The 25,169-nt window shown below is 41.9% G+C and overlaps 1 protein-coding gene across 7 annotated transcripts in view; it reads left to right on the top strand.

Annotated features, from left to right (window-relative positions):
* Positions 1-25,169, top strand: part of SGCE (sarcoglycan epsilon) — a 107,378-nt gene that overhangs the window by 33,216 nt on the left and 48,993 nt on the right. For 6 of the 7 annotated variants that reach the window (XM_029588908.1, XM_029588902.1, XM_029588905.1 and 3 more), the window contains 5 exons: positions 1,751-1,949; positions 16,526-16,688; positions 21,451-21,662; positions 22,541-22,567; positions 23,264-23,452. In XM_029588908.1, coding sequence (XP_029444768.1) covers positions 1,751-1,949; positions 16,526-16,688; positions 21,451-21,662; positions 22,541-22,567; positions 23,264-23,452 — 790 coding nt within the window. The remainder of the gene's footprint in view (positions 1-1,750; positions 1,950-16,525; positions 16,689-21,450; positions 21,663-22,540; positions 22,568-23,263; positions 23,453-25,169) is intronic. The other variant, XM_029588904.1, reaches the window with a different exon arrangement.

The raw sequence follows: 25,169 nt of genomic DNA, 5'->3' as shown, positions 1-25,169 counted from the left end.
AAACTTCGCGTGCCGCGATGTTTTCGCAATTTGCGCAAATGTATTCGCGAAAACATTTTCGCGGTACACGATAAAACAACCAAAGAATCATTGCAGTTCACGATGGAGGGAGAGAGAGAGAGAGAGAGAGAGAGAGAACGAGCACCTTACTATAGGGTCTACTCCCTAGACAGGTATTTGTATCCCTATGGGAGGCCCTCCTAGTAACTCGAGGTGGGGATTAGGTATTAGTGTAGGGGGTTGGGGGCCACTTTCACATTCAACATGAGACGTACGAACAGAACAGTGGTCTCTTGTGAAGATTGTTCTGTTCGTACGTCTCACGTTGAATGTGAAAGTGGCCCCCAACCCCCTACACTCATACCTAATCCCCACCTCGAGTTACTAGGTGGGCCTCCCATAGGGATACAAATACCTGTCTAGGGAGTAGACCCTATAGCAAGGCGCTCTCTCTCTCTCTCTCTCTCTCTCTCTCTCTCTCTCTCTCTCTCTCTCTCTCTCTCCCCCCCCCCCCCTAGCCTGCAGAACACTGAAACAGGCTGTCCGGAAACATCGTGAACTGCGATAAACCTTTACCGGCCTCGCGCACAACGTACCGCAAATGAAAGAGGTGTAGCTATTGGCCGCGTTAGGAGCCGCGCTACCACTGTGGCTGTTTCGCGGCACACGATAACTCTTTCCTACTTAACATATGCTCCGCCCCCTGAATACAAAATTAAAAATTCGCAAATCGCGTTAATGGCTGTTAGCGCGATTTGCGGAATTATCTCCTGTGGTAACTCCTTGGAAAATGACCCCCTTAGGGCCTTATTTTCCAGACGGATCGCATGCGATAAGGGACGTTTCGCACGCGAAAAGTCCCTTATTGCATGCGATACCAAGATGGGGGCGGAGTTGACCCTGGAAGAGGAGGAGTCGGGGCGTCACCGCGGCCGACTCCGCGAAGACGCCACGGAAGACGAAAAGGTAAGGCCCTTTTTTCGTCCTAGTTCGCGTCCAATAGCTACACCTTCTATGGTGGCGCTATTGGGAGCGAAACCGGCAGCGATCACACCGCGGCGGTGCGATCGCTGCCGGCTAGCGCGGGACTGCCCCCCGTTTCGGCCCCCTGCCCCTCATTAAGGGGCAGGGGGCCCTAAAATCCCTAAAAACACATTTATTTCAATCTGCTTTCCATATATCACACACTAAATAACATAACTACTTCTCCATCACACAGGGCACAACATTATTATATATTGATTTATTTTTTATGTAAACTATTCATTGTTTTAGATTTTTATTTTTATTATATATTTTTGTAATTTTGAGCTTTTATAATTTGATAATCTTTATGTTCTTTTAAATTTAAATCTTTATTTACATTTGTTTTTTATTTAGTTATGTAAACCGTTTTGATTAAACACTGTTTGTAAAGACGGTATACAAACACTTTTAAATAAATAAATAAATAAAATTACCTAAAGTATCGCAGGCCTGCGATACTTCAGAAAATGAGGCCCTTAGTTTGTTAACAAAGAATATGGTCAAAGCTAGTAGTATAATTATTAGCCTTGTAGGTTTGGGTGTCTCCTCTGCTTACTTTTGGAAGTGAGCAGAGGGGAAGGACTTTCCTATTGGGATCTGCTGGATACTGCTAAGTGACCCACCTGCTATGACTATGCCCACCTGCTATGACTATGCCCACCTGCTATGACGATGATGATCATTTGACATGCAACTCTATTTTTTTCTCTCCCTTTGTAATTAGATCTCTCCTTACCGTATCAAGCTGAGTTCTTCATAAAAAATATGAATGTGGAAGAAATGCTGGCAAGTGAGATCCTTGGAGATTTCCTTGGAGCAGTGAAAAATGTGTGGCAGCCTGAGAAGCTGAATGCTATAAACATTACTTCAGCTCTGGACAGGGGAGGCAGAGTTCCACTTCCCATAAATGATATGAAGGAGGGGTAAGAGCCATTTCTTAAAAATACTGTATGAACTATTTGTACTTTCTCACAGGACAAGAAGTTGGTCGTAGAGGCAAAAACTCACAGTAAAAACTTTTAAAAATATATCCAAAGCAGAAAGCCTTTGAGGGTGTCAGTTGGACTGTTAGATGATCGAGGGGTTAAAGGGGCACTTAGAAAAGATAAGGCCTTTGTGGAAAAATTAAACAATTTCTTTGCTTCAGTATTTACTGAAGGAAGATGTTGGGGAGATGCCCTTTCTGAGAAGGTTTACATGGGTAATGATTCAGTTAGACAGAACCAAATCATGGTAAACCTAGAAGATGTGGTAGGCCTGATTGACAAACTGAAGAGTAGTAAATCACCTGGACCAGATGGTATACACCCCAGGGTTCTGAAGGAACTCAAAAATGAAATTTCAGATCTATTAGTAAAAATTTGTAACCTATCATTAAAATTATCCATTGTACCTGAAGACTGGAGGATAGCAAATGTAACCCCAATATTTAAAAAGGGCTCCAGGGGCGATCTGGGAAACTACAGACCAGTTTGCCTGACTTCAGTGCTAGGAACAATATTGGAAAGTATTCTAAAGATCAAAATCATAGAACATATAGAAAGACATGGTTTAATGGAACAAAGTCAGCATGGCTTTACCCAGGGCAAGTCTTGCCTCACAAATCTGCTTCACTTTTTTGAAGGGGTTAATAAACATGTAGATAAAGGTGAACTGGTAGATGTAGTATATTTGGATTTATAGAAGGCATTTGACAAAGTTCCTCATGAGAGGCTTGTAGGAAAAGTAAAAAGTCATGGGATAGGTGGTGATGTCCTTTTGTGTATTACAAACTGGTTAAATGACAGAAAACAGAGAGTAGGTTTAAATGGACAATTTTCTCAGTGGAGGGGGGTGGGCAGTGGAGTGCCTCAGGGGTTTGTACTGGGGCCCGTGCTTTTCAATATATTTATAAATGATCTGGAAAGGACTATGACGAGTGAGGTAATCAAATTTGCAGATGATACAAAATTATTTAGAGTAATTAAATCACAAGTGGTTTGTGATAAATTGCAGGAGGACCTTGTGACACTGGAAAATTGGGCATCCAAATGGCAAATGAAATTTAATGTGGAATAAGTGCAAGGTTGTTGCGTCCGTGGCTGCTCTTCGCCCTCACTCCGCCCTTTCTACCTCTGTGGCGACTCCCTCCAGGTCTGATGGACGGTTTGTTGCCGCGGCGTCTCCATGCCGCCTGTCTCCGATGTCCCTGGACCGGCTCGACGCTGTGAATCCGCCATGTTCCTGATGACTTAGGGAGTGCGTGTGCTCCGTAGTATGTACCAGCAAGGGCGCGAACCTCAGGGGCGTCCCCCTGTATTGACGTCATCCGCTTCCAACATAAAAGGTCTTCACTTTCGCTTATGAGTTGAGTTAGCAAGGATTGATAGCGGGGATTGTCTTTACTCGCTAGTCTCTCTAAGCTACTCTGCCTCCTCGGACTTACCAGGGGTACCCGCTCCTCGGGGGCCTCGCTCTTTACTCTATTTCAGATTGCAGATAGGAACCGGTACTCGCTCCTTGAGGGCCCATGTTCCTGGACACTCTGAAGATTCTCTACTGCCTGGAAGCTATCACAGATACAGAAATTTGTGAGTTACCATCGCTCTCTAAGAGCTTTCCCTGGAACCAGGTACTCGCTCCTCGAGGGCCTAACTCTTTCCAGCTACTGAGCCTCCATAAGATCCTATATGAGATTTGTCATCTACTTCTGACTATGATTACAGCATACCCTCACTATCTATAGTCTTTCTACAGCTCAGCAACCCTGGGATCGCAGTTCCAGTATCTGAGGGACTTCAACCCTGCTGGGCATATCAGCTCACTACTACCACCTCTGGTGGTTCTACTAACCTGTCTAATAAAAGAACTATCTGTGTCTGTCTCCATACCCAAGCCTAGCCGGTGGTCCCTCTCAGGATATCCTCCTGGGGGCGCTGTCATCTGCCATCGGCCCACGGATTCACCTATTTACATTCCTTTCCAGCTGAGTGCCCTCTCTAAGCACTCCGCTGGTACAGATTGCCAACTCCGCAGTATGCATCATAACAAGATTGCCAACTCCGCCTACGGAGCATATCAGATGGCTAACTCCTCCCTCCTTGAGGAGTAGTTCCTAACAGATTGCTACTCCCTAGCAGATCTACCATAGATTGCTAACTCCTTCCCCATCAGGAGTCTTCAGCAACAGACCCCTAACAGATTGCTAACTCCTCCTACAGGAGCAGATTCCTAACTCCTCCTTCTACAGGAGCAAATTCTTAACAAAGGTGAAGCATATAGCGAAAAAGAACCCATGCTTTAGTTACATGATGTTAGGTTCTATATTAGGAGCTACCACCCAGGAAAGAGATCTAGGCATCATAGTGGATAATACTTTGAAATTGTCAGCTCAGTGTGCTGTGGCAATCAAACAAGCAAACAGAATGTTAGGAATTATAAGGAAGGGAATGGTGAATAAAACTTAAAATGTCATAATGTCTCTGTATTGCTCCATGGTGAGACCGCAGCTTGAATACTGTGTACAATTCTGGTCGCTGCATCTCAAAAAAGATGCGGCGACCATCCCCTATGAGGAAGGACTAAAGAGGTTAGGACAGTTCAGCTTGGAGAAAAGACAGTTGAGGAGGGATATGATAGTGGTGTTTAAAATGAGAGGTCTAGAACGGGTAAATGTGAATCAGTTATTTACTCTTTCAGATAATAGAAGGACTAGGGGGCACTCCAAGAAGTTAGCATGTAAAACTAATTGGAGAAAGTTCTTTTTCACTCAACGCACAATTAAACTCTGGAATTTGTTGCCAGGGCATGTGGTTAGTGCAGTTAGTGTAGCTGGGTTTGGATGAGTTCTTGGAGGAGAAGTCCATTACCTGCTATTAATCAAGTTGACTTAGAAAATAGCCACTGCTATTATGAGTAGCAGTAGCATGGGATATATTTAGTTTTTGGGAACTTGCCAGGTACTTATAGCCTGGATTGGCCACTGCTGGGCTTGATGGACCCTTGGTCTGACCCAGTATGGCATGTTCTTATGTACACAATTGTAAAGACTTTAAATCCTCATTTGCACTTTATCAGTTTGAGAGAAATGTTGGAAACCACCAAACAACTCTCCTGGTGATTCATTGAGTCTTGAGTTCATTATTCTTTAAGCTGTGATTATCAGTGCTGTTTGTAAAGACTTAAGAAGTGGGAAATCTAAGAGAAAAGTGAAAGCCTTGAACTGTATCATTCCCCTCGTGCAGGAAACCCTGGAACAATATCTTGTGGGATAGTAACAGTGTCCATCTAAATAGAAATGTGAGATACGGTCTCTGGAACTGTTATCTGGGTTCAACCATCACAGGGTTTTATATATATCAGTCCCATATTCAAGTACTGGCTATATCTATTTATGTGATATATATGATGGAGAAAAAAATGCTTTCTGTAGCTGGGGGACTATTTGGAAGAACAGGTTTATGGATATATCAGTCATGTTTTAGGATGTATCAAGGCTCTGAGACCATACTCATAGATGACATTCAACAATGTCTAGGTAAGGATCTCGATACTGAAATGGTCCTATTAGATCTGTTTCTTGCTTTTGACATTCTTACTAAAGCAGTTAAAGGATGTGAGAATTGGGGGTGTGAGGTCTTTGATTGGTTTTTATCATTTCTTTGTGGAAGAACACAATCAATAATACTAGGGGGAATCCAGTTGAGATCCTTGGCGTCTTGTTTGTGGCATCCCACAGGACTCTTGACTTTAATTGGTACTTTATAAAATATATTTAGGGCCTTTGTGTGGTGATGTTTGTATTCTTAGGTTATGCTACACTAAATGTGCTGGGTGTGTCCAGATATATTTTTCTCTGAAAAGAAATAATATAGAATGTGTGACTCATTGCAATCATTGTTTAGTGGCAGTCACTGAAAGGATAAAAGATCAGAAGCTGAAGCTGAATAGTTCTAAAGAAGAGCTGTTCAGGAAAGAGAAAGCCTACGCCTCTCTTCTAGCCTCGCAAGAGGGGCAAAGTAGTGCCTATGCTCATTTTGGAAAATGGCACTGGCAGGGCAGGAGGAAGGAAGAATAACTCTTGTCCCACTAAACCACTGGAATTTCAAATAAGCTTCAGGGGGATTCGGGGAGAGTGGTGTGGGCATTTTTTTTTTTTTTTTTGCAAGGGAATGGGGCTTCTTAATTATGAGCGGCGCCTTGGTGGGCTTTTTTACAAACTTAAATATTTTTTTATAACGGGTTGAGGTGCAGTAATCCAGGCTGGGGGGGGGGTTGTTCTCGAATGGTGGGCAGGGCGGCGAGCTGAATGGTGCACTTCCCGGGATGTCTCCATCTGTGGATGGGATAAGTACTAGTAACTCAAACATATACAAATGACATAGGGAGGGTGATTTCTAAAACCCAAGGCCAGTATCCCCCAGGCATATAACTCAATGACCAAACATCATTTAATGCAATTACTTTCTGTTTGAAAATCAGACTGTTTGATGTATTCTTAAAAGTATGCATGTAAATTTAGCAGTTAGGAGCACTACTGAAAATAGACCTGATACTGGGTATAATTTATAAAAAGGTTTTCCCATAGAAAATGGCAGAAACTACTTCATAAACTGGTCCTATTCCTTGTACTTTTGTATTTTCTGAGTTGAGAACTGTGACATTGTAAATGTTTTCAAAATAATAGTTATGGGGAAATTAGCTGTTAGCTTTATTCAGTTTTATTATTATTTTTTTTTTGTAATTTATGTGTGCATGTGAACTGTGAGGTGAAAGTCAGTAATTCTGCTCCATCTTATTAGATAAGGAGCCAAAGAAAGTACCATAAAACATAATGTTCCCAGCTACTCTATCATAAGGCTCACATTTTCCTGTGCCTTCCACCTATATCAAGCCCATTGTTAACAGTTATGCTATGTGACTGATTATCCTACCAGTTATTAATGATCCTTCATGAAAGGTACTCACATGATCCTTCATGAAAGGTACTCACATCCCTACTAAACATCACAAAATGTGATGTTTAGTAGGGATGTGAATCGTTTTTCTGACGACAGGGGCCGGCCAATGGCACGGATACCCTGCCACATGCTAAGGGCAAAGGGCCATCGGCACCATTTTGATTAGTGGCAGCCAATGGCCTGAGAGCGGGAGATCACTCTCGGGACCCCCGCTGGACCACCAGGTACTTTAAAAATGTGTGTGTGTGTGTGGGGGGGGGGGGGTGTCAGGAGGGTGGGGGATGCGAAAGAATTAAATTTAAAGGGTCGGGTGTGGGTTTTTTTTCGGCACAACACAGCCGATTAAAACGGGTAAGAATCGCGGGAACGAAGATTTCCCACGGGTTTTACCCGAACTCGATACTGGAAACGAGTCCAGTACCGATTCACATCCCTAATGTTTACGTAATTTTATTAAGAATACAAAGCTTTCTGAGCTGTTTCTATAGAAATCCTAATATTCAACATCAGTCGTATTATCTTTATCTAACTCTGTAGTCTGTTAGAAAATGAGCATGGTACCTTTATTAAGCAGTCACAGCCTATTAGAGGTAACATTTCTACATAATTTTATTTTTTAAAAAACACATTGGAGGTAATTTTCAAAGGATTTACATGCATAATGTAACATACTAGCCTAGCAATTTTCAAAAGCCATTTACTTGAGTAAAGTGTACTTATGTGAGTAAATCCTTTGCACAATTCAATGGCATATATTGTAGCAATTTTCAACACTCCACGTATCGAGTAAAGTGCATTTACATGAGTAAAATCCAGTTTTGCAAATGTAAATGCTTTCTAAAATTGGGCTATTTTATTTTGATGGCCTGAAATGTACTCTCTACTTTCTGAATGAATTTTGTGGCTTTTGGAGTAAAACCGGTGATGAAACTCAAGAAACACATACCAAAAAGTTGGAGATCATGCAGAGTCTATAGTAAAATGGAAAATGTAGGAAAAATGGACAGAGTGGATGCACCTGACAGCTTTTATCCCTTGTCATATTCTCTGTTTCAATTGTCATCATCCCAGGGTTAGTTAATCTGCAAAATTAATTGGTGGGTAAAAACAGAAAAAAACCATTAAGTACTATTGATAAGAATTGCTTTCAAAATATGTTTCTTCTCTTAAGGTAGTACACAAAGCCTCCAGATAATGCTATGTTTCTCTCGGATTATTTTAAAAGTGCAAGTATTTGTTTGCAGTTTGTTTGAAAATAGAAATTTGACCAGAAATACAATATGTACGCCAGTGGCTGTTGTCACCATAAAAAAAGATCACTACAAATTATTTAACTCTTTAATTTTTTAAAAAAGAAACATTTTGATTTAACTGGTATTCCTAAAAAAAAAGTCAAACAACTGATGGTAAGTATGTATGTAACATCATCTCCTATGAGATGCTCTGTCTGTGAACATTTAAAATTCTTTTCTGTCAAGGAAACGGCTGCAACTTGCAGTGAGCTCCACATCTCAAATGCATTATGTAATCGGGCAGCAATGAGATGTAAATAAGGGGTTGGAAAAATCAGTTCAGTTGGTGGACATGACAAGAAGTAAAATGTATTATTATCGAAGAGAAAAATTGCATGATTCATTGCCTTCCAAATACTGGTGGCTATTTCGGGAATGAACAAATGTACTCATTACACTGCAGATGTGCTAACCAACGACTTGGAATTTGAGCTGTAGATTGTACTTTTTGGGGGGGATGGTGAAGTGGAATTATTAAAACTTCATTTTAAAATTAAAGGAAAAGAACAAAATATTTTAAAGGCCTGCTAAAATAAGCAAACGAGTGGCCCAGTGGTTAGAGCAGTGGACTGCAAACCAGGGTTCAAATCCCACTGCAGCTCTTTGTGACCTTGGGCAAGTCAGTTTATCCTCCATTGCCTCAGGAAGAAACTTAAGGGCCAATGTAATAAAGCCTGCACTAAAATCTGAGTTATATTTTAGCATGGTTTTATTTATCGCACACATTACAACTTCAGAACCCTAAGGGATGCCGGAAGCTAATATCATGCAAATAGACTAACCTTTCCTCCCCTATGAGGAAAGGCTAAAGAGGTTAGGGCTGTTCAGCTTGGAAAAGAGATGGCTGAGGGGGGATATGATAAGAGGTCTACAAGATCATGAGAGGACTAGAATGGGTAAATGTGAATTGGTTATTTACTCTTTTAGATAATATAAGGAGTAGGGGGCACTCCATGAAGTTAGCAAGTAGCACATGTAAAACAAATTGGAAAAAATACTTTTTCACTCAATGAACAATTAAGCTCTGGAATTCATTGCTAGGGGATGCGGTTAGTGTAGCTGGGTTTAAAAAAGCTTTGGATAAGTGCTTTGAGGAAAAGTTCATTAACTGCTATTAATCAAGTTGACTTAAGGGTAGATTTTAAAAAGGCTGCGCACGTAAAATCCAGCCTTTACGCGTGTGGCCGTGCCTTGCGCGCGCTGAGCCTATTTTCAAAAAGGCCCAGCCACGCGCATAAAGGCCGGTGTGTGCACAAGTGTGGGCCTTCCTGAAAGGGGCAGACTGGGGGGCATTTTCTGGACAAGGAGCCATTGTTCGCTGTCCTGAAGACCCGGCGAGCGCAACTTACTTCAGCTCGGGAGCTGAAGTAAGTTGCTGAAACAAGGTAAAAAACAAACAAACTAGCATTTAGGGGATGGGGAGGAGAAGAGAAGGATAGGGAAGGTGAGGTAGGGGATAGGGAACTGGGGAAGGCCGCAATGCGTCATCAATCTAATTTTGCTAAATCGTGTCCCCGCTTGCGAGTGCTGCCCCCAATTTTATAACATGCGCGCACTGGCGCATGCATGTTATAAAATCACACATCCATGTGTGCACGCCGGTTAGCATGCGCCGATGGACGCGTGCGCGTATTTTTTTAAAAATCTACCCCTTGGGGAATAGCCACTGCTATTACTGGCATCAGTAGCATGGGATCTACTTAATGTTTGGTTCTTGCCAGGGACTTGAAGCCTGGATTGGCCACTGTTGGACACAGGATGCTGGGCATAATGGACCCTTGATCTGACCCAGTATGGCAATTTCTTATATTCTTCTGAGTAAAAAAGCAGCATGCTAGGCTGAAAAAAAAAAGATGTTTTGTTTGCTCCTGGTCTATTTTCATGCAATGCATGTACAAATAAATGTTCACTGCCTCCTGATTTGCCCATGGCCACTAACCCCCAATAGATGTTAGTATGGCCGGGCTGACAAGTTCTTCCTCTTCTCTCTCTCCCCTCCCTCCCCTCTCAAGCATTCAAAAACCCCTCCTTCTCACCTTAAAATGTGGTCCAAAGTCTGAGGTCCCTCAACCCTCCTCCCACTCAACTTTGCAGAACTAACTCCCAGTCTGCAACCCTCTCTTCACCCCAGGAACCCCACCAGAGAAGAATTTACCTCCTCCGGCAGGGCTGTTCCCTTTCTAGCAGCTGGTTGATCCCTCCACTGTCACATGACAGTGAAAGGACCAAGCCCCTTTCAGAAGGATGGGGTTTCAGAATTTTGAAATGGGATTGGTTTTTTCACTGGCATGTGACAGTGGAGGGCCCAATCAGCTGCCAGAAAGGGAATAGCCCACCTGGAGGAGGTAAGGTCTTCTCTGGCTGGGGTTCTCCGAGAGAGAGTTTTGTGGGGATTCCAGAGGTGGGAGTTAATTCTGCAAAGTTGGGAGGGAGAGGGAGGGTTTTCTGCATTCTTGAGAAGAGAGAGAGAGAGGAAGGACATGTCAGCTTGGTCAGCCATGCTACAAACCACTGGCATGCTCTCCACTTTGTTGACTCTTTTCCAGTGCTTTCATATAGTTCAGTCTGGGTTTTCACCGGTAAAACTTAGGTCTATCAACTCAGCACAAGTAGAAAAACTGCAACATTTTGATCCGTCTCCATGGAAACTTGGGAACTTGGGGAAAACAAGTTGTGATGGGAATGACATAGGGCCTCATTTTCCAATATCGCATTGGATACCAAAAAGGGGCATACCTTATGCTAATAAGCATGTGTATCGCAAATTACGATAACAGCTATGCAAAATGCTCTTAGCACTATTAACCCAATTTGGGCTACATTGCAGTTCACAATGTTTCCAGACAGTCTGTTTCAGTATGGAGAGAGAGAGAGAGAGAGAGAGAGAGAGAGAGAGAGAGAGAGAGAGAGAGAGAGAGAGAGAGAGAGAGAGAGAGAGAGAGAGAGAGAGAGACTTGCTATAATGCCTCCTCCCTAGACAGGTATTTGTATCCCTATGGGAGGCCCACCTAGTAACTCGAGGTGGGGTTTAGGTATGAGTGTAGGGGGTTGGGGGCCACTTTCACATTCAACATGAGACGTACGAACAGAACAGTGGTCTCTTGTGAAGATTTGCTGGCCTTCGGAGTGAGGAAACTCACTCCAAGATGAGATTTGGGCAATGTTCTCTCCACCTAGCTTGATGGACACTCTACCTGGGCAACAACAAGCTAGGTGGAGAGAACATTGCCCAAATCTCATCTTGGAGTGAGTTTCCTCACTCCGAAGGCCAACAAATCTTCACAAGAGACCACTGTTCTGTTCGTACGTCTCATGTTGATGGTCACACTTGATGTAGAGGCTTTATATATGAACATTCCGCAAATTGAAGCTATGGAAATTGCAACAGAGTTCTTTAACATACGTCCAGCATCACAAAGAATTCCCACTGAGTTTTTACATTCTTTATTGCAGATTGCCTTTACAAAAAAATTTTTTGCCTTTGAAGTTTCTTTCTACCAACAAATAAAGGGGACGGCCATGGGGGCAAGCATGGCCTCGGATCTGGCCAATTTATATATGGCTAATTTTGAGAAACAATGGATCTATTCCAATAATCCTTTTCTGCAACATATTACTACATGGAAAAGATACATAGATGACATTTTTCTTCTATGGTTTGGGACAAATGATAATTTATTGCTATTTTTAGATTGGCTTAATTGCCGTAATCCACACCTACATTTCACTGCAGAAGTTCAGAAAGAATGTATTCATTTTTTGGACATAACTATTGTTAACACTACTGGTAAGTTTATTACCTCTCTATCAGATCGATACTCTAAAACCGCGGCAGAAAGAGTGCGGCATTGCCAGGCGCACCCTTCCTCCCCGCACGCACAGTTCTCTTGACCTAGCGCCTGATACTCTCTTCTAATCACATGCAAATGCATGCCGCGGCTGTGAAGCGTTAGAGAAGGGTTAGGCCCGCGCAACCCATTTTACTGTATAGGCGCTTAATACAGCGCCTATACAGTAACCTGGGTGCGCTGGTACCTGTCATTTCAAATGTCATTTCAAATGACATTTGAAATGACAGGCACCAGGAAGTGTAAAAAACAAAAAACCAAAAATATGTAAAAACCTGAATGTTATAAAAAAAAATAAAAATTTTTAAATACCTGTCACTTTCCGAATCGTGCGGTCATCCAGGCAGTGGCGGGAACCGGAGGGCCGCGTGGGTCCAGGCGGCCGGCGGCGGGAGCCGGGTATTCGATCGAGACCGCGGGCGGGTGGGCGCGTGTTCAATCGAGGCCGCGGGGGCGGGTGGGCGCGCATTGGTTTCAGGCGGGCGGTGGCAGCGGCGGCGGGATCCGGGGGGCGGGTGGGTGCGTGTTCAATCTAGGCCGCGGGCCGGGTCGCACAGGCGCGCATTCATCCAGGCGGAGGAGCCGGAGGCGAAAGCGGCCTCCGCAGCCCCCACCAGCAGTGAATGAATGCGCGCCTGTGCGACCCGTGCGATTCGGCGCTCAAGGCAGTCACATGCCGTGACATCACGCCTTGAGCGCCGAATCGCACGGGTCGCACAGGCGCGCATTCATTCACTGCCGGTGGGGGCTGCCGGAGGCCGCTTTCGCCTCCGGCTCCTCCGCCTGGATGAATGCGCGCCTGTGCGACCCGTGCGATTCAGCGCTCAAGGCGTGACGTCACGGCATGTGACTGCCTTGAGCACCGAATCGCACGGGTCGCACAGGCGCGCATTCATTCACTGCTGGTGGGGGCTGCCGGAGGCCGCTTTCGCCGCTGGCTCCCTCCGCCTGAATGAATGCGCGCCTGTGCGACCCGGCCCGCGGCCTAGATTGAACACGCGCCCACCTGCCCCCCGGATCCCGCCGCCGCCCGCCTGAAACCAACGCGCGCCCACCTGCCCCCGCGGCCTCGATTGAACACGCGCCCACCCGCCCGCGGCCTCGATCGAACACCTGGCTCCCGCCGCCGGCCGCCTGGACCCACGCGGCCCTCCGGCGCCCGCCGCTGCCTGGATGACCGCACGATTCGGAAAGTGACAGGTATTTACATTTTTTTTTTTTTTCTGACAGGTTTTTATGTGTCCCACAGCATTACATTTTCTCGATCATCTCTGTATCGCTTTTTTTTTTTTATTGTTTTTTATTGTGTTTGAGTATCTTAAGTGGTGTCGATGGATTTGTTACAAGACTCACAGTCCTAACACCTACTAGGGGGAGGCGGTAAACTAACACGTTAAGGCCGCGGCAAAACAGCGGGTTACTAAGGAGATAATATCAGCGCCCGTTACAGTATCGGAGGGGAATAGCTAATTCCTTCATTATACAGCTAATTCGTTTATTTACACATCATATACATGCTGTGTGCGGAAAGGGTTATGTGTCTATTTTAAGAAGCGCTACGGACGCGTGAAACTGGAGACTGTATCGCTGGATCGCCTTACTCGTCTGTATTGTGCGCACCCAGCTCGTTACAGACGGGAAATCTTCAACCACACGTTACTGTATCGACCTGTATATCGGAAGCCTGTTTCCAGTAATACCTTTTTGCATTTTACTAGTGCTCACCCACATAGTCTTAAAGAAAATGTACCTGTTAGTCAGTTTCTCCGGATTTGGCGCCTGTGCACCACTATGACAGATTTTCAGATTGAAGCTCAAGCATTGAGTACCAGGTTTGAGACAAGAGGCTATCCAGCACGCTGTGTGAAGCGAGCATACAAGCGAGCCAAATTTGCGCAGGGAATGGCTATTCTTACATCAATCTGATGAACAATCTGATGTTCTCACATGCGTGCTCCCTTTTTCCTCAATGACGTGTCACATAAAAAATATCATTGCACAAAATTGGCATATAATGCAGCTCCATTCAGAGTTTCAGCAGATTCCACGGTTCACTTACACCAGAGGCACCAATTTGAGGGACCATTTAGTCCACTCTGACTCCAGTAGAGCATCACTAACTAATAGTACCGGGTTCCATAAAGTCGTGCTCTGTATGTGAATTGATGATAGACACAGAAGTTCTCTTTTTTTCAAGATTGAATTTCACTTTGTCATTGCAACATTGGACTGACTGTACGTCCGCAGGCGTTATTTATTTGATTCAATGCCCATGCAATTTGTGGTATGTGGGCAAAACAAGAAGACAGCTTAAAACTCGGATAATAGAGCACAGATCGTGTCTTAATAAAGCACGCATCTCGGCCCCTTTGGTTACACACTGTTTGGAGAATGCTCATGACTTTGATTCACTACGTGTCTGGTTTTAACACAGCTTTTTCCATCCTGGCATGGAGGAAATTTCAATGGAGCTTTGTTAAAGGAAGAACAACGCTGGATACATTTGTTAGACACTGCCTCTCCCCATGGTCTCAATTCCGCTCTTGAACTGTCAGTTTTCTTATAGTAAGAAGTATTTGTTTACACAGTTTCCGTAGCAACCGCGCGTCATGATGTCATCACGCCTCGATTCGTGCGGGCTATTTAATTATTCTATCCTGCAGTAACCGGTCTCTGTCCCGCGTTTGTTTTGTGAAGACATCATTGAGACTGGAAGTTCGTCTTGAAGGAGGTTGGCGTCGCGCTAACATGATCTAAGTACAACGTTTTACTGTCCCGTTATTCATATTGATTTTTTTCTTTCGTAAGGTTGTCACCCCTGATGAAGCTGCCAGACAGGCAGCGAAACACCGGCCCTTGTCGGGAACTTGGTTTACAGTACTCTCGGGACATTGGACATTGTTTATATACATTATTTCAGGAATAAAATCATTTTAAGGCTTAAATGTCACCATAAATCATCAACAGGCCTCACGGCCGGGCACGAGCCGCAGATGAAGAACAGACCACACGGTCCAACCGGGTCAGGTTAGACACGTCGCCAGGCTTGCAGATGCAGCTCCTGCCTTTATACAAATATTTTTGCTTTAAATATTATATTTGTTTGCACGCCACCACTGGTTTACAATTAAGACTAGGTGCCTTTTGTGTTTTTTGATTTGAAGTAGAGGACCTACTATACGCTCTTTGCCTTTGATATTTAAGTTTGTACCATGTAGAGGTAATGTTAGTTTGTGTTCATTTAGAGATTCATTGAAACATACAATTTGACAAGGACTGCATAAACCTTTGCACACATCCATAATCTTCAAATGAAATATTTATCATAAGTTATAATATAATACTCATGGATGCTAAAATTTGGATTCTTTCCATGAAAGACTGTGTTTCTCATATCTGCAGCAGAAAACAATCTGATCAGCTTCTGTCACCTGATATTTCTCCATTCTTTCTTAAGTCTAGATATTCAAGGATTATATATGCAGACTTAAAGGGGAATTTTAAAAGCTGGGCGCATGCCAAAATCAGGAGATGTGCGTGCCTCTAGGATATGTGTGCGTCCACCCAATTTTAAAAGCCTCCCAAATGCGTACACAAGTCCTGATGTGCAAATATTTCACATTGGATTAAAAAAAGGGCTGGAATGTGGGCGGGGCATGGGTGTTCTGGGGTGGGGTCAACAGATGTGCGCGCAAGTACTTGCGCACCTTGGCATATGCCCAGGTCCAGTGCTGCATAACTTTACTTCTGCTATGGAGGTGTAAGGCTCAATAAAACAATTTCCAGGCACTTGTGAGGGGTTTAAGGGTCTGTGGTAAGTGGAAAGAGTGCAGGCTAAAGAACCAGCGGGGGCTTGGAGGACCTACAGTAGCTCTAGACTGGGCGAACTGGTGGACGAATTGGTGAAACTGGTTATGGCGTGGATGCTTGCCTGTTTTAAAATTCCCTCATGAGGCTCAAACCCAGTTGATGCTGCTGGGCGCGCAGAAGCTTAAAATTAGGAACACATATGTGCGTGCCTTGGCTATTTTCTAACATGCACGCACCTTTTATAAAATTGCCGCATCTCTGGATGCGCACCGACGCGCAATCGTATGTGTGCGTCCTCGTGCCTGAAGGAAAGCTGCCATCCCTGTATCAACGTAAGGCTAAAAGATAGTCACCTTCAGTTTCAGTTATTTTTTTTCTCTTCTCAGGAATTTATCAATGTTTATCATAGAGAGCAAAAATTGGAGAAAAATAAATGAAAGAAATTGATCCACTGATTTCTTCCTTTATTGTTTGTTTATCATAGTAAATGCTGATAAATTCCCAAGAAAATATCATAAAAACTGAATATGAAGGTCCCTAAAGATGTTGCATAGGAATTTTGTAATTGAATGAGAAGCTTGACTTTCTGTCCTTAATTTTTCTTTTCTAGTGTTTATGTGATGGTTGGGGCAGATGCTTCTTTCTCATCATGCTTGCGGGAAGTGAAAAACCCACAAAACCAGCTACGGTGCAGCCAGGAGATGGAACCCCTCATAAGCTGTGATAAGAAGTTTCGTGCTCAGTTTCATATAGATTGGTGCAAAATTTCTTTGGTGAGTCTCTTCATGCCTACCAAAGGTGTCAGATGCTGTGCAGAAAGGTCCTGATAAAATTTAGTTTTATGTGCCTAAGTGCTTCTCTGAAAATAACCCCCGAGTGTACGTGAGGGTTCAAAATTGAACTTTATATGGCTAATGTAGCCTGGTGATGGACTTATAAAGTGGAATCAGGGCTTGCTCCAAGGTAAATGACGTCCTGGGCAAATATTGTTGATGAAGCACCCCCACCCTCCACACATGCTCTCTCCCCTCCCCCTTCTCCTCCTCCTCTATCTCCAGGCTTTCTTCCCTCCTCCACATATTCTCCCTAGGTTCTCTTCCTTCTTTATCCATTCTCTTTTCTTTTCTCTTCCCATCCTGAATCCTAAGAACATAAGAAAATGCCATACTGGGTCAGATCAAGGGTCCATCAAACCTAGCATCTTGTTTCCAACAGTGGCCAATCCAGGCCATAAGAACCTGGCAAGTACCCAAAGACTAAGTCTATTGCATGTTACTGTTGCTAGTAATAGCAGTGGCTATTTTCTAAGTCAACTTAATTAATATCAGGTAATGGACTTCTCCTCCAAGAACTTACCCAATCCTTTTTTTAAACACAGCTACACTAACTGCACTAACCACATCCTCTGGCAACAAATTCCAGAGTGTAATTGTGCGTTGAGTGAAAAAGAACTTTCTCCGATTAGTTTTAAATGTGCCACATGCTAACTTCATGGAGTGCCCCCTAGCCTTTCTATTATCTGAAAGAGTAAATAACCTATTCACATCTACCCATTCTAGACCTCTCATGATTTTAAACACCTCTATCATATCCTCCCTCAGCTGTCTCTTCTCCAAGCTGAACAGCTCTAACATCTTCTGCCTTTTCTCATAGGGGAGCTGTTCCATTCCCCTTATCATTTTGGTTGCCCTTCTCTGTACCTTCTCCATTGCAATTATATCTTTTTTGAGATGCGGCAACCAGAATTGTACACAGTATTCAAGGTGCAGTCTCACCATGGAGCGATACAGAGGCATTATGACATTTTCTGTTTTATTCACCATTCCCTTTCTAATAATTCCCAACATTCTGTTTGCTTTTTTGACTGCCGCAGCACACTGAACCGACGATTTCAATGTGTTGTCCACTAATACGCCTAGATCTCTTTCTTGGGTGGTAGCACCTAATATGGAACCTAACATTGTGTAACTATAGCATGGGTTATTTTTTCCTATATGCATCACTTTGCACTTATCCACATTAAATTTCATCTGCCATTTGGATGCCCAATTTTCCAGTCTCACAAGTTCTTCCTGCAATTTATCAAAATCTGCTTGTGATTTAACTACTCTGAACAATTTTGTATCATCTGCAAATTTGATTACCTCACGCGTCGTATTTCTTTCTAGATCTGCAAAAGGAAGGATCCCAATGCAGATCCCTGAGGCACTCCACTGCCCACTCCCTTCCACTGAGAAAATTGCCCATTTAATCCTACTCTCTGTTTCCTGTCTTTTAGCCAGTTCAGTTTGTAATCCACGAAAGGACATTGCCACCTATCCCATGACGTTTTACTTTTCCTAGAAGCCGCTCATGAGGAACTTTGTCAAATGCCTTCTGAAAATCCAAGAACATTACATTTACTGGTTCACCTTTATCCACATGTTTATTAACTCCTTCAAAAAAGTGAAGCAGATTTGTCAGGCAAGACTTGCCTTGGGTAAAGCCATGCTGACTTTGTTCCATTAAACCATGTCTTTCTATATGTTCTGTGATTTTGATGTTTAGAACACTTTCCACTATTTTTCCTGGCACTGAAGTCAGGCTAACCGGTCTGTAGTTTCCCGGATCGCCCCTGGAACCCTTTTTAAATATTGGGGTTACATTAGCTATCCTCCAGTCTTCAGGTACAATGGATGATTTTAATGATAGGTTACAAATATTTACTAATAGGTCTGAAATTTCATTTTTTAGTTCCTTCAGAACCCTGGGATGCATACCATCCATCCAGGTGATTTACTACTCTTCAGTTTGTCAATCAGGCCTACCACATCTTCTAGATTCACCGTGATTTGGTTCAGTCCATCTGAATCATTTCTCATGAAAACCATCTCCAGTACGGGTACCTCCCCAACATCCTCTTCAGGAAACACTGAAGCAAAGAAATCATTTAATCTTTCCGCGATGGCCTTATCTTCTCTAAGTGCCCCTTTAACCCCTCGATCATCTAACGGTCCAACTGACTCCCTCACAGGCTTTCTGCTTCGGATATATTTTTTAAAGGTTTTACTGTGAGTTTTTGCCTCTACGGCCAACTTCTTTTCAAATTCTCTCTTAGCCTGTCTTATCATTGCCTTACATTTAACTTGCCAACGCTTATACATTATCCTATTTTCTTCTGTTGGATCCTTCTTCCAATTTTTGAATGAAGATCTTTTGGCTAAAATAGCTTCTTTCACCTCCCCTTTTAACCATGCCGGTAATCATTTTGCCTTCTTTCCACCTTTTTTAATGTGTGGAATACATCTGGACTGTGCTTCTAGGATGGTATTTTTTAACAATGACTATGCCTCTTGTACACTTTTTACCTTTGTTGCTCCTCCTTTCAGTTTTTTGCCAACAATTTTTCTCATTTTATCAAAGTTTCCCTTTTGAAAGTATAGCATGAGAGCCATGGATTTGCTTACTGTCCCCCTTCCAGTCATTAATTCAAATTTGATCATATTATGATCACTATTGCCAAGCGGCCCCACCTCTCTTACCAAATCCTGTGCTTCACTGAGAATTAGATCTAAAATTGCTCCCTGTCTTGTCGGTTCCTTAACCAATTGCTCCATAAAAATGTAATTTATTCCATCCAGGAACTTTATATCTCTAGCATGTACTGATCATACATTTACCCAGTCACTATTGGGGTAATTGAAGTCTACTGCAAGAAACGTTGTACAACAGTATTTTAGAGTTAGCGTCTGTGTATTATTAAAATTAAATCACTTACTGCCTTATGCCTTATGCGTTATAAGGCAGTAAGTGATTTAATTTTAGTAATACACAGACGCTAACTCTAAAATACTGTTGTACAACGTGTCTTGCAGTAGTGTTTACTTAATCGTTGTATTTTGCACAAAACCTTGGATATTTTTGGTAATTGAAGTCTCCCATTATTACCACACTACCAATTTGATTAGTTTCCCTAATTTCTCTTAGCATTTCACTGTCAGTCTCATCATCTTGACCAGGTGGACGGTAGTATACTCCTATCACTATAGTCTTCCCCGACACACAAGGGATTTCTACCCATAAAGATTCAATTATGCATTTAGTCTCATGCAGGATGTTTATCTTGTTGGACTCTATGCCATCCCAGACATAAAGCGCCACACCGCCTCCCAGGTGCTCCTCTATGTCATTGCGATATAATTTGTACACCGGTATAGCGCTGTCCCATTGGTTGTCTTCCTTCCACCTTGTCTCTGAGATGCCAATTAAGTCTATATCATCATTCACTGCTATACATTCTAATTCTCCCATCTTACTTCTTAGACTCCTGGCATTAGCATACAAACATTTCAAAGTTTGTTTTTTGTTTGTATTTTCATTCTGCTTTTTAATTGATAGGGATAAGTTTTAGAATTTTTTAGCTCAAGTGAGTTTTTAGTTACAGGCACTTGGACTACTTTTCTTATTATTGGAACCTCACTGTCGGGATGCCCTGATTCTAATGCATCATTGGTATCCTTTGATGATACCTCTCTCCGAACCATGTGCTGCTGAGCGACTGTCGACTTTCCACTTTCCACTTTCTCCAGGTGGAGACCATCCCTTCGGAAGAGACTCCCCCCTTCCCCAAAAGGTTCCCCAATTCCTAACAAAACTGAATCCCTCTTCCTTGCACCATCGTCTCATCCATGCATCAGACTCGTTCTCTGAGTGCCAGGAGCTCTTTGCATCGCATGCATATGTACAATTTCTCACCGGTGGGTAAAAAATCATACATGTGACACTTGATGCAAAAGACTGGGAAGCTCCCTTCTTGCTGCTGGACTGCTGCCTTCATCTCAAATTTGTTCAGTTCCTACTTACGTTTTAGGTTGCTATGGGAGTAGGAATGTGTCGAATTAATGTCTTTTAAATGTATTAGTGAATTCACTATATGTCTGGTAGTGGCCTACACCGGAATGATCAAACTCTCAATAAGGTGTGGGGAATTTGTGAAGTGAAGCTCAAAGGATGGCTTTTTTTTTTTTTTAAAGTGGCACCTGCCTATAAATTAAAGGATGGGCGAGGGGTGGGAGGGTTGGGAAATACAAACAGTCTAACTTCTGTTTATTCGCTGTCTTACTGACTATTAAAAGCACAAACACACAAACACACTAAGTAATATTCCCAAATAGTTAACTTTGCCCTAATACTTTTAAAAAAGACAATGTCCCAAGCAAAAACTTACTGATTCCTTTCAGCCACCAGCAAGGTGATTCCTTTCAGCCACCAGCAAGGTGATCCTCTCCTCTCATTGTAGCAGGCACTATGATTTTTTTTCTGTAGCTTGAATGTAGATCCTAAATAGAAAAGTTTTAGAGTCATAGGACGAGTGCAGTTGAAGTTATAGAATTCAAGAGCAGCGCACACGTGAACTATAGTAAGGATTCACTAGCCAGCTGAGTAGCATTCATCTTTATTGTGCCTTTTTTTTTTTAATGAAAAATCTTCATGTGCTGTCTGTCTTCCCTTTAACCTCCTTAATTAATTAATTGTTTTTTTTTTTCATTCTGTTAGATTGATAAAACAAAAGAGGTCACCATCTCCCAGGAAGTGATACCCAGAGAAGGGATCTTACCTGATGGCGGAGAGTACAAACCCCCTTCTGATGCAGTGAAAACTAGAGACTATTACTCCGACTTTCTGATCACCCTGGCAGTGCCATCTGCCGTGGCACTAGTGCTTTTTGTAATTCTTGCTTACATCATGTGCTGCCGAAGGGAAGGAATGTGAGTACCGTTTGAACACTTAAGAAATGACTGGAGGATTGGTATGGGCCACAGCACTCAAGAACACATTTACAGGACGGTCTGCTTTAAAACCATTCATACTCTCAGGCAAGGGATGACTAGCAGAAGTCTCCCCTGAGGAAAAATTTTGCTAGTAGTTTCTGAGTAAATCCTTATTGAAAAATGGCTACTTGACTTTGAATCAAAGAATTATGTTACAACGATTATTCTTTAAATACGGAGTAAACTATAAAAAAAAAAAAAAGTAAAGTAAAGAAATAAATTAGGAAGGAGATTTGGCAGGTTTATTGTAAATGTAATGGACTGCAACCGGATGACTGACAGCTGTTCTGTGCAGTAACATAAAGCATAAGGAATTCTTTTGACATGGTAGTGGTAATAATAAGAACTTTTAGTTTGTCGTTTTTCCAAGATAACATATTGAATCGAAATAAAGGATAATCAAAACTTCTTTAATTAGTAAATTTTAATTCATCAAACAGGTAGGCAAGGCATTAAACAAATATATCTTGCCAAGATGGCGCCAATAGAGTCAGGACGATGGGGGTGGGTCTAGAAAGCAGCAAGTCACAACAATTCTTCCATCTTTTACATGGATCCTGATTTTCATTATTCCATAGTCTTTATTTTAGCGGAAGCTTGCTGTTTAATGTGCATTTCATTTTCCGTGTCTGTCCTTCATCATCAGCCTCACTCTCATCTGGGCCTTGCTATGAGCCACCATGGCAAGAGCAGCTGCACTGCATTTGCTGGAAACCATGACAACATTCCCATTCAGACTTTGCCTCACCACCTAGCTTTAATATTTCAAGGTGTCAATGCTATTACTTAATTCATAAATTTTGTTTTATTTCTAGGGAAAAGAGAAACATGCAAACACCAGAGTAAGTGTCTTCTCTCCTGCTATTTTCTTTATCATTTTCTTTTTCTTTCTATTTTTTTGTTTTTCTCAATAACTTTCCATGCTTCACATGTGTGTCTCATGCTCTTTTTCATTCATCTCAGTCCATGGTTTAATTTACATATGTGAAAGCTGCTGCTAGGATGAGGCGGTTGAATCAAGATAGCAAATCCAAATAAGGGTTTTAAAAAAAAGGCTAAGCTAAGGGCAATCTAGAGACATTATGTCATGATCCAATTCCCGCGTGGCTATAAATGAATACTGTTTGTTCACATAATCTTTTGTTAAAATCGAACTTCAGTGAGTCGATAAGCAACCTGCAACTGAATCGCATAAAAAGCACAAGGACCTAGTTAGTTATTAGTGCATAAATACAACACAGTTATAACATTAGTTGACGAAACATGTCCTAGAGCAGATCTCCACAAAGAACAGACCAGTTTGTAGTTATTGCTTTAAAAACTGCAATGACTCAAAGTACTTTTGATCTCGCCTTTGTTGCACTAGTTCAAAGGCTCGTTATAGTTGCTGCTTTGGTTGGAACTGTTTTCCTTGCATGTGCACCAATGATGTATGCATTTGTTTGGTTTTTGTAAATGAATTAGTTCTTCTTAGCATTACAAAATATGTTAGAGAGAGCAGATATTCTTGAGCCTCTTCTTTTTTTCTTTTAATGTAGCATCCAGCTAGTTCACCACAGTGCTATTCAGAAATCCAGCAAAGAGCTTCGGGACATGTCTAAAAACCGAGAAATAGCCTGGCCGCTCTCGACGCTTCCTGTTTTTCACCCTGCGACTGGTGAGATTGTGACCCCCCTTCATCCGGACAGCTATGACAACACTAGCATGCCACTAATGCAGACACAACAGTGAGTATCATTTCAGATCCTAGAGCACGAGCTGAGAGCTATGATGACTGCACACGGCAACTTAACCTGTACAAGCTTGCCTCAGGCCTTTTCCTCTCAGCTAGTTCACTGGTTCCACATGATGTGTAATGATCCAATTCTTAATATAAATATTTATCCAAGTTACCATTTTATATATATTTTCAGATGTTTAATAAATAACAAAGGAAAAGAAATTAATCAAGTTAATTGATATTAAATCTCTATTTAGATCATTAAAAAAAATTGCTAAAATTGTTATTCTTCAAAATATTCCCACACTGTGCAGAACTCAGTTATAGAATATATTCTGGTTCTAAGACTGTAAAATCCTTATGGAGGTTTTTTTTCTTTTAAATTCAGTGAACTGATCTATTGTCTAATTCTACCTCTTATAGGCAAAGAAGGCTACAGCATCAAATAATCTATTTATTCGATTATCATTTGCTAAAATTGGCCAAGATTTTCTCACAGTGGACCAAATGTACTAAAGGGCTTTTTCCAATTGTGTTTGAGAGGAAAAAGGCTTAGGCTGTTGTATTTTTCAAAGTACCAAGAAAAAAAGGATAAATTGTCATGTAACTAATGGGAAAATGTAGTCTCTTTCTCACTAATATGCAATAACTGTTCAAGATTTTGATATAATTCTTTGATATTATCTTGCAATGAGGAGATGCTATAGCCAAATATCTATTTTCCATTTCTTGTATTTTTTCTTCACATTCCCTGTAATCTTGTACAAGTTTCCTCTTAACAAATAGAATGATAAATTCTCTAAATGAAAAATGTATTTTTATTTGTAGATTTTCTAATATAGTAACATATTAGATGACAACAGAAAGGAAAAATTGAAACTGATTGTTCCCATCTATACTACTTTAGAAAAAGATATGTTTAATTTCATTTCATTTCATTTCTTGATTGCCATTACAGAAAAGGCCATTTAGTTTCAACAATTTTTTATTGTACAAATAACAACACCTCCTGCTGGGTGGATACACTGCAACCCAGCAGGTAGCATCAGTACAAAAAGCAGTTTACAATATATAAAAGAGACAACAATTCGGACTTTCCCCTACCACCTGTACATTTTAAAATATCAAATAGCATTAAACCAGAAAAATACACCTTATAATATCTCCCTATAATAGAAGAAACCAACCCAGAAACTAGAGAAGCAGTCAAATTGACAAATATATACAGTATTTATTTATGTATTTGTTTATACATACAAATGTTTTGCCTGCCAATCCACAAATCTCGGTGGGTAACAAAGGTACATACAAAATTAAAAACATGGACTAAAACAGCACATAAACATAATGCGAAATACAAAATCCAACAAAAAACCCATGATACAACAGACCGAACAAAGTCATGTAATCATAGTACTCCAAAAGCAGCAGGGAGAAATACCAGCGATAGAAACCACAAAACTGCCAAACCATATGAACTTGACTACCTGCAGGATATTACTGCTTAAGCAAGATAGTTTTCTTATCTTGAACTAGTGGCCTCAGGCAAAGAGACAGATCAAAGTTCTGTGCCGGGCTCCATCCGATGATGTCACCCATGAGGACTACCATCCTGCTTGTCCTCGGAGAACGCAAGACTTATAAACTGCTGACACACAGGTTGATTTTAAAAGAGTTACTCATACAAAAATACCCACATGCGTGTATGTGGGCCGTGTGTGAGC

The sequence above is a fragment of the Rhinatrema bivittatum genome, chromosome 2 (genome assembly GCF_901001135.1).
Source record: "Rhinatrema bivittatum chromosome 2, aRhiBiv1.1, whole genome shotgun sequence".
In the NCBI taxonomy this organism is placed as follows: domain Eukaryota; kingdom Metazoa; phylum Chordata; class Amphibia; order Gymnophiona; family Rhinatrematidae; genus Rhinatrema; species Rhinatrema bivittatum.
The sequence above is the reverse complement of the archived record's forward strand: the minus strand, read 5'-3'. Positions and strand labels throughout refer to the sequence as shown.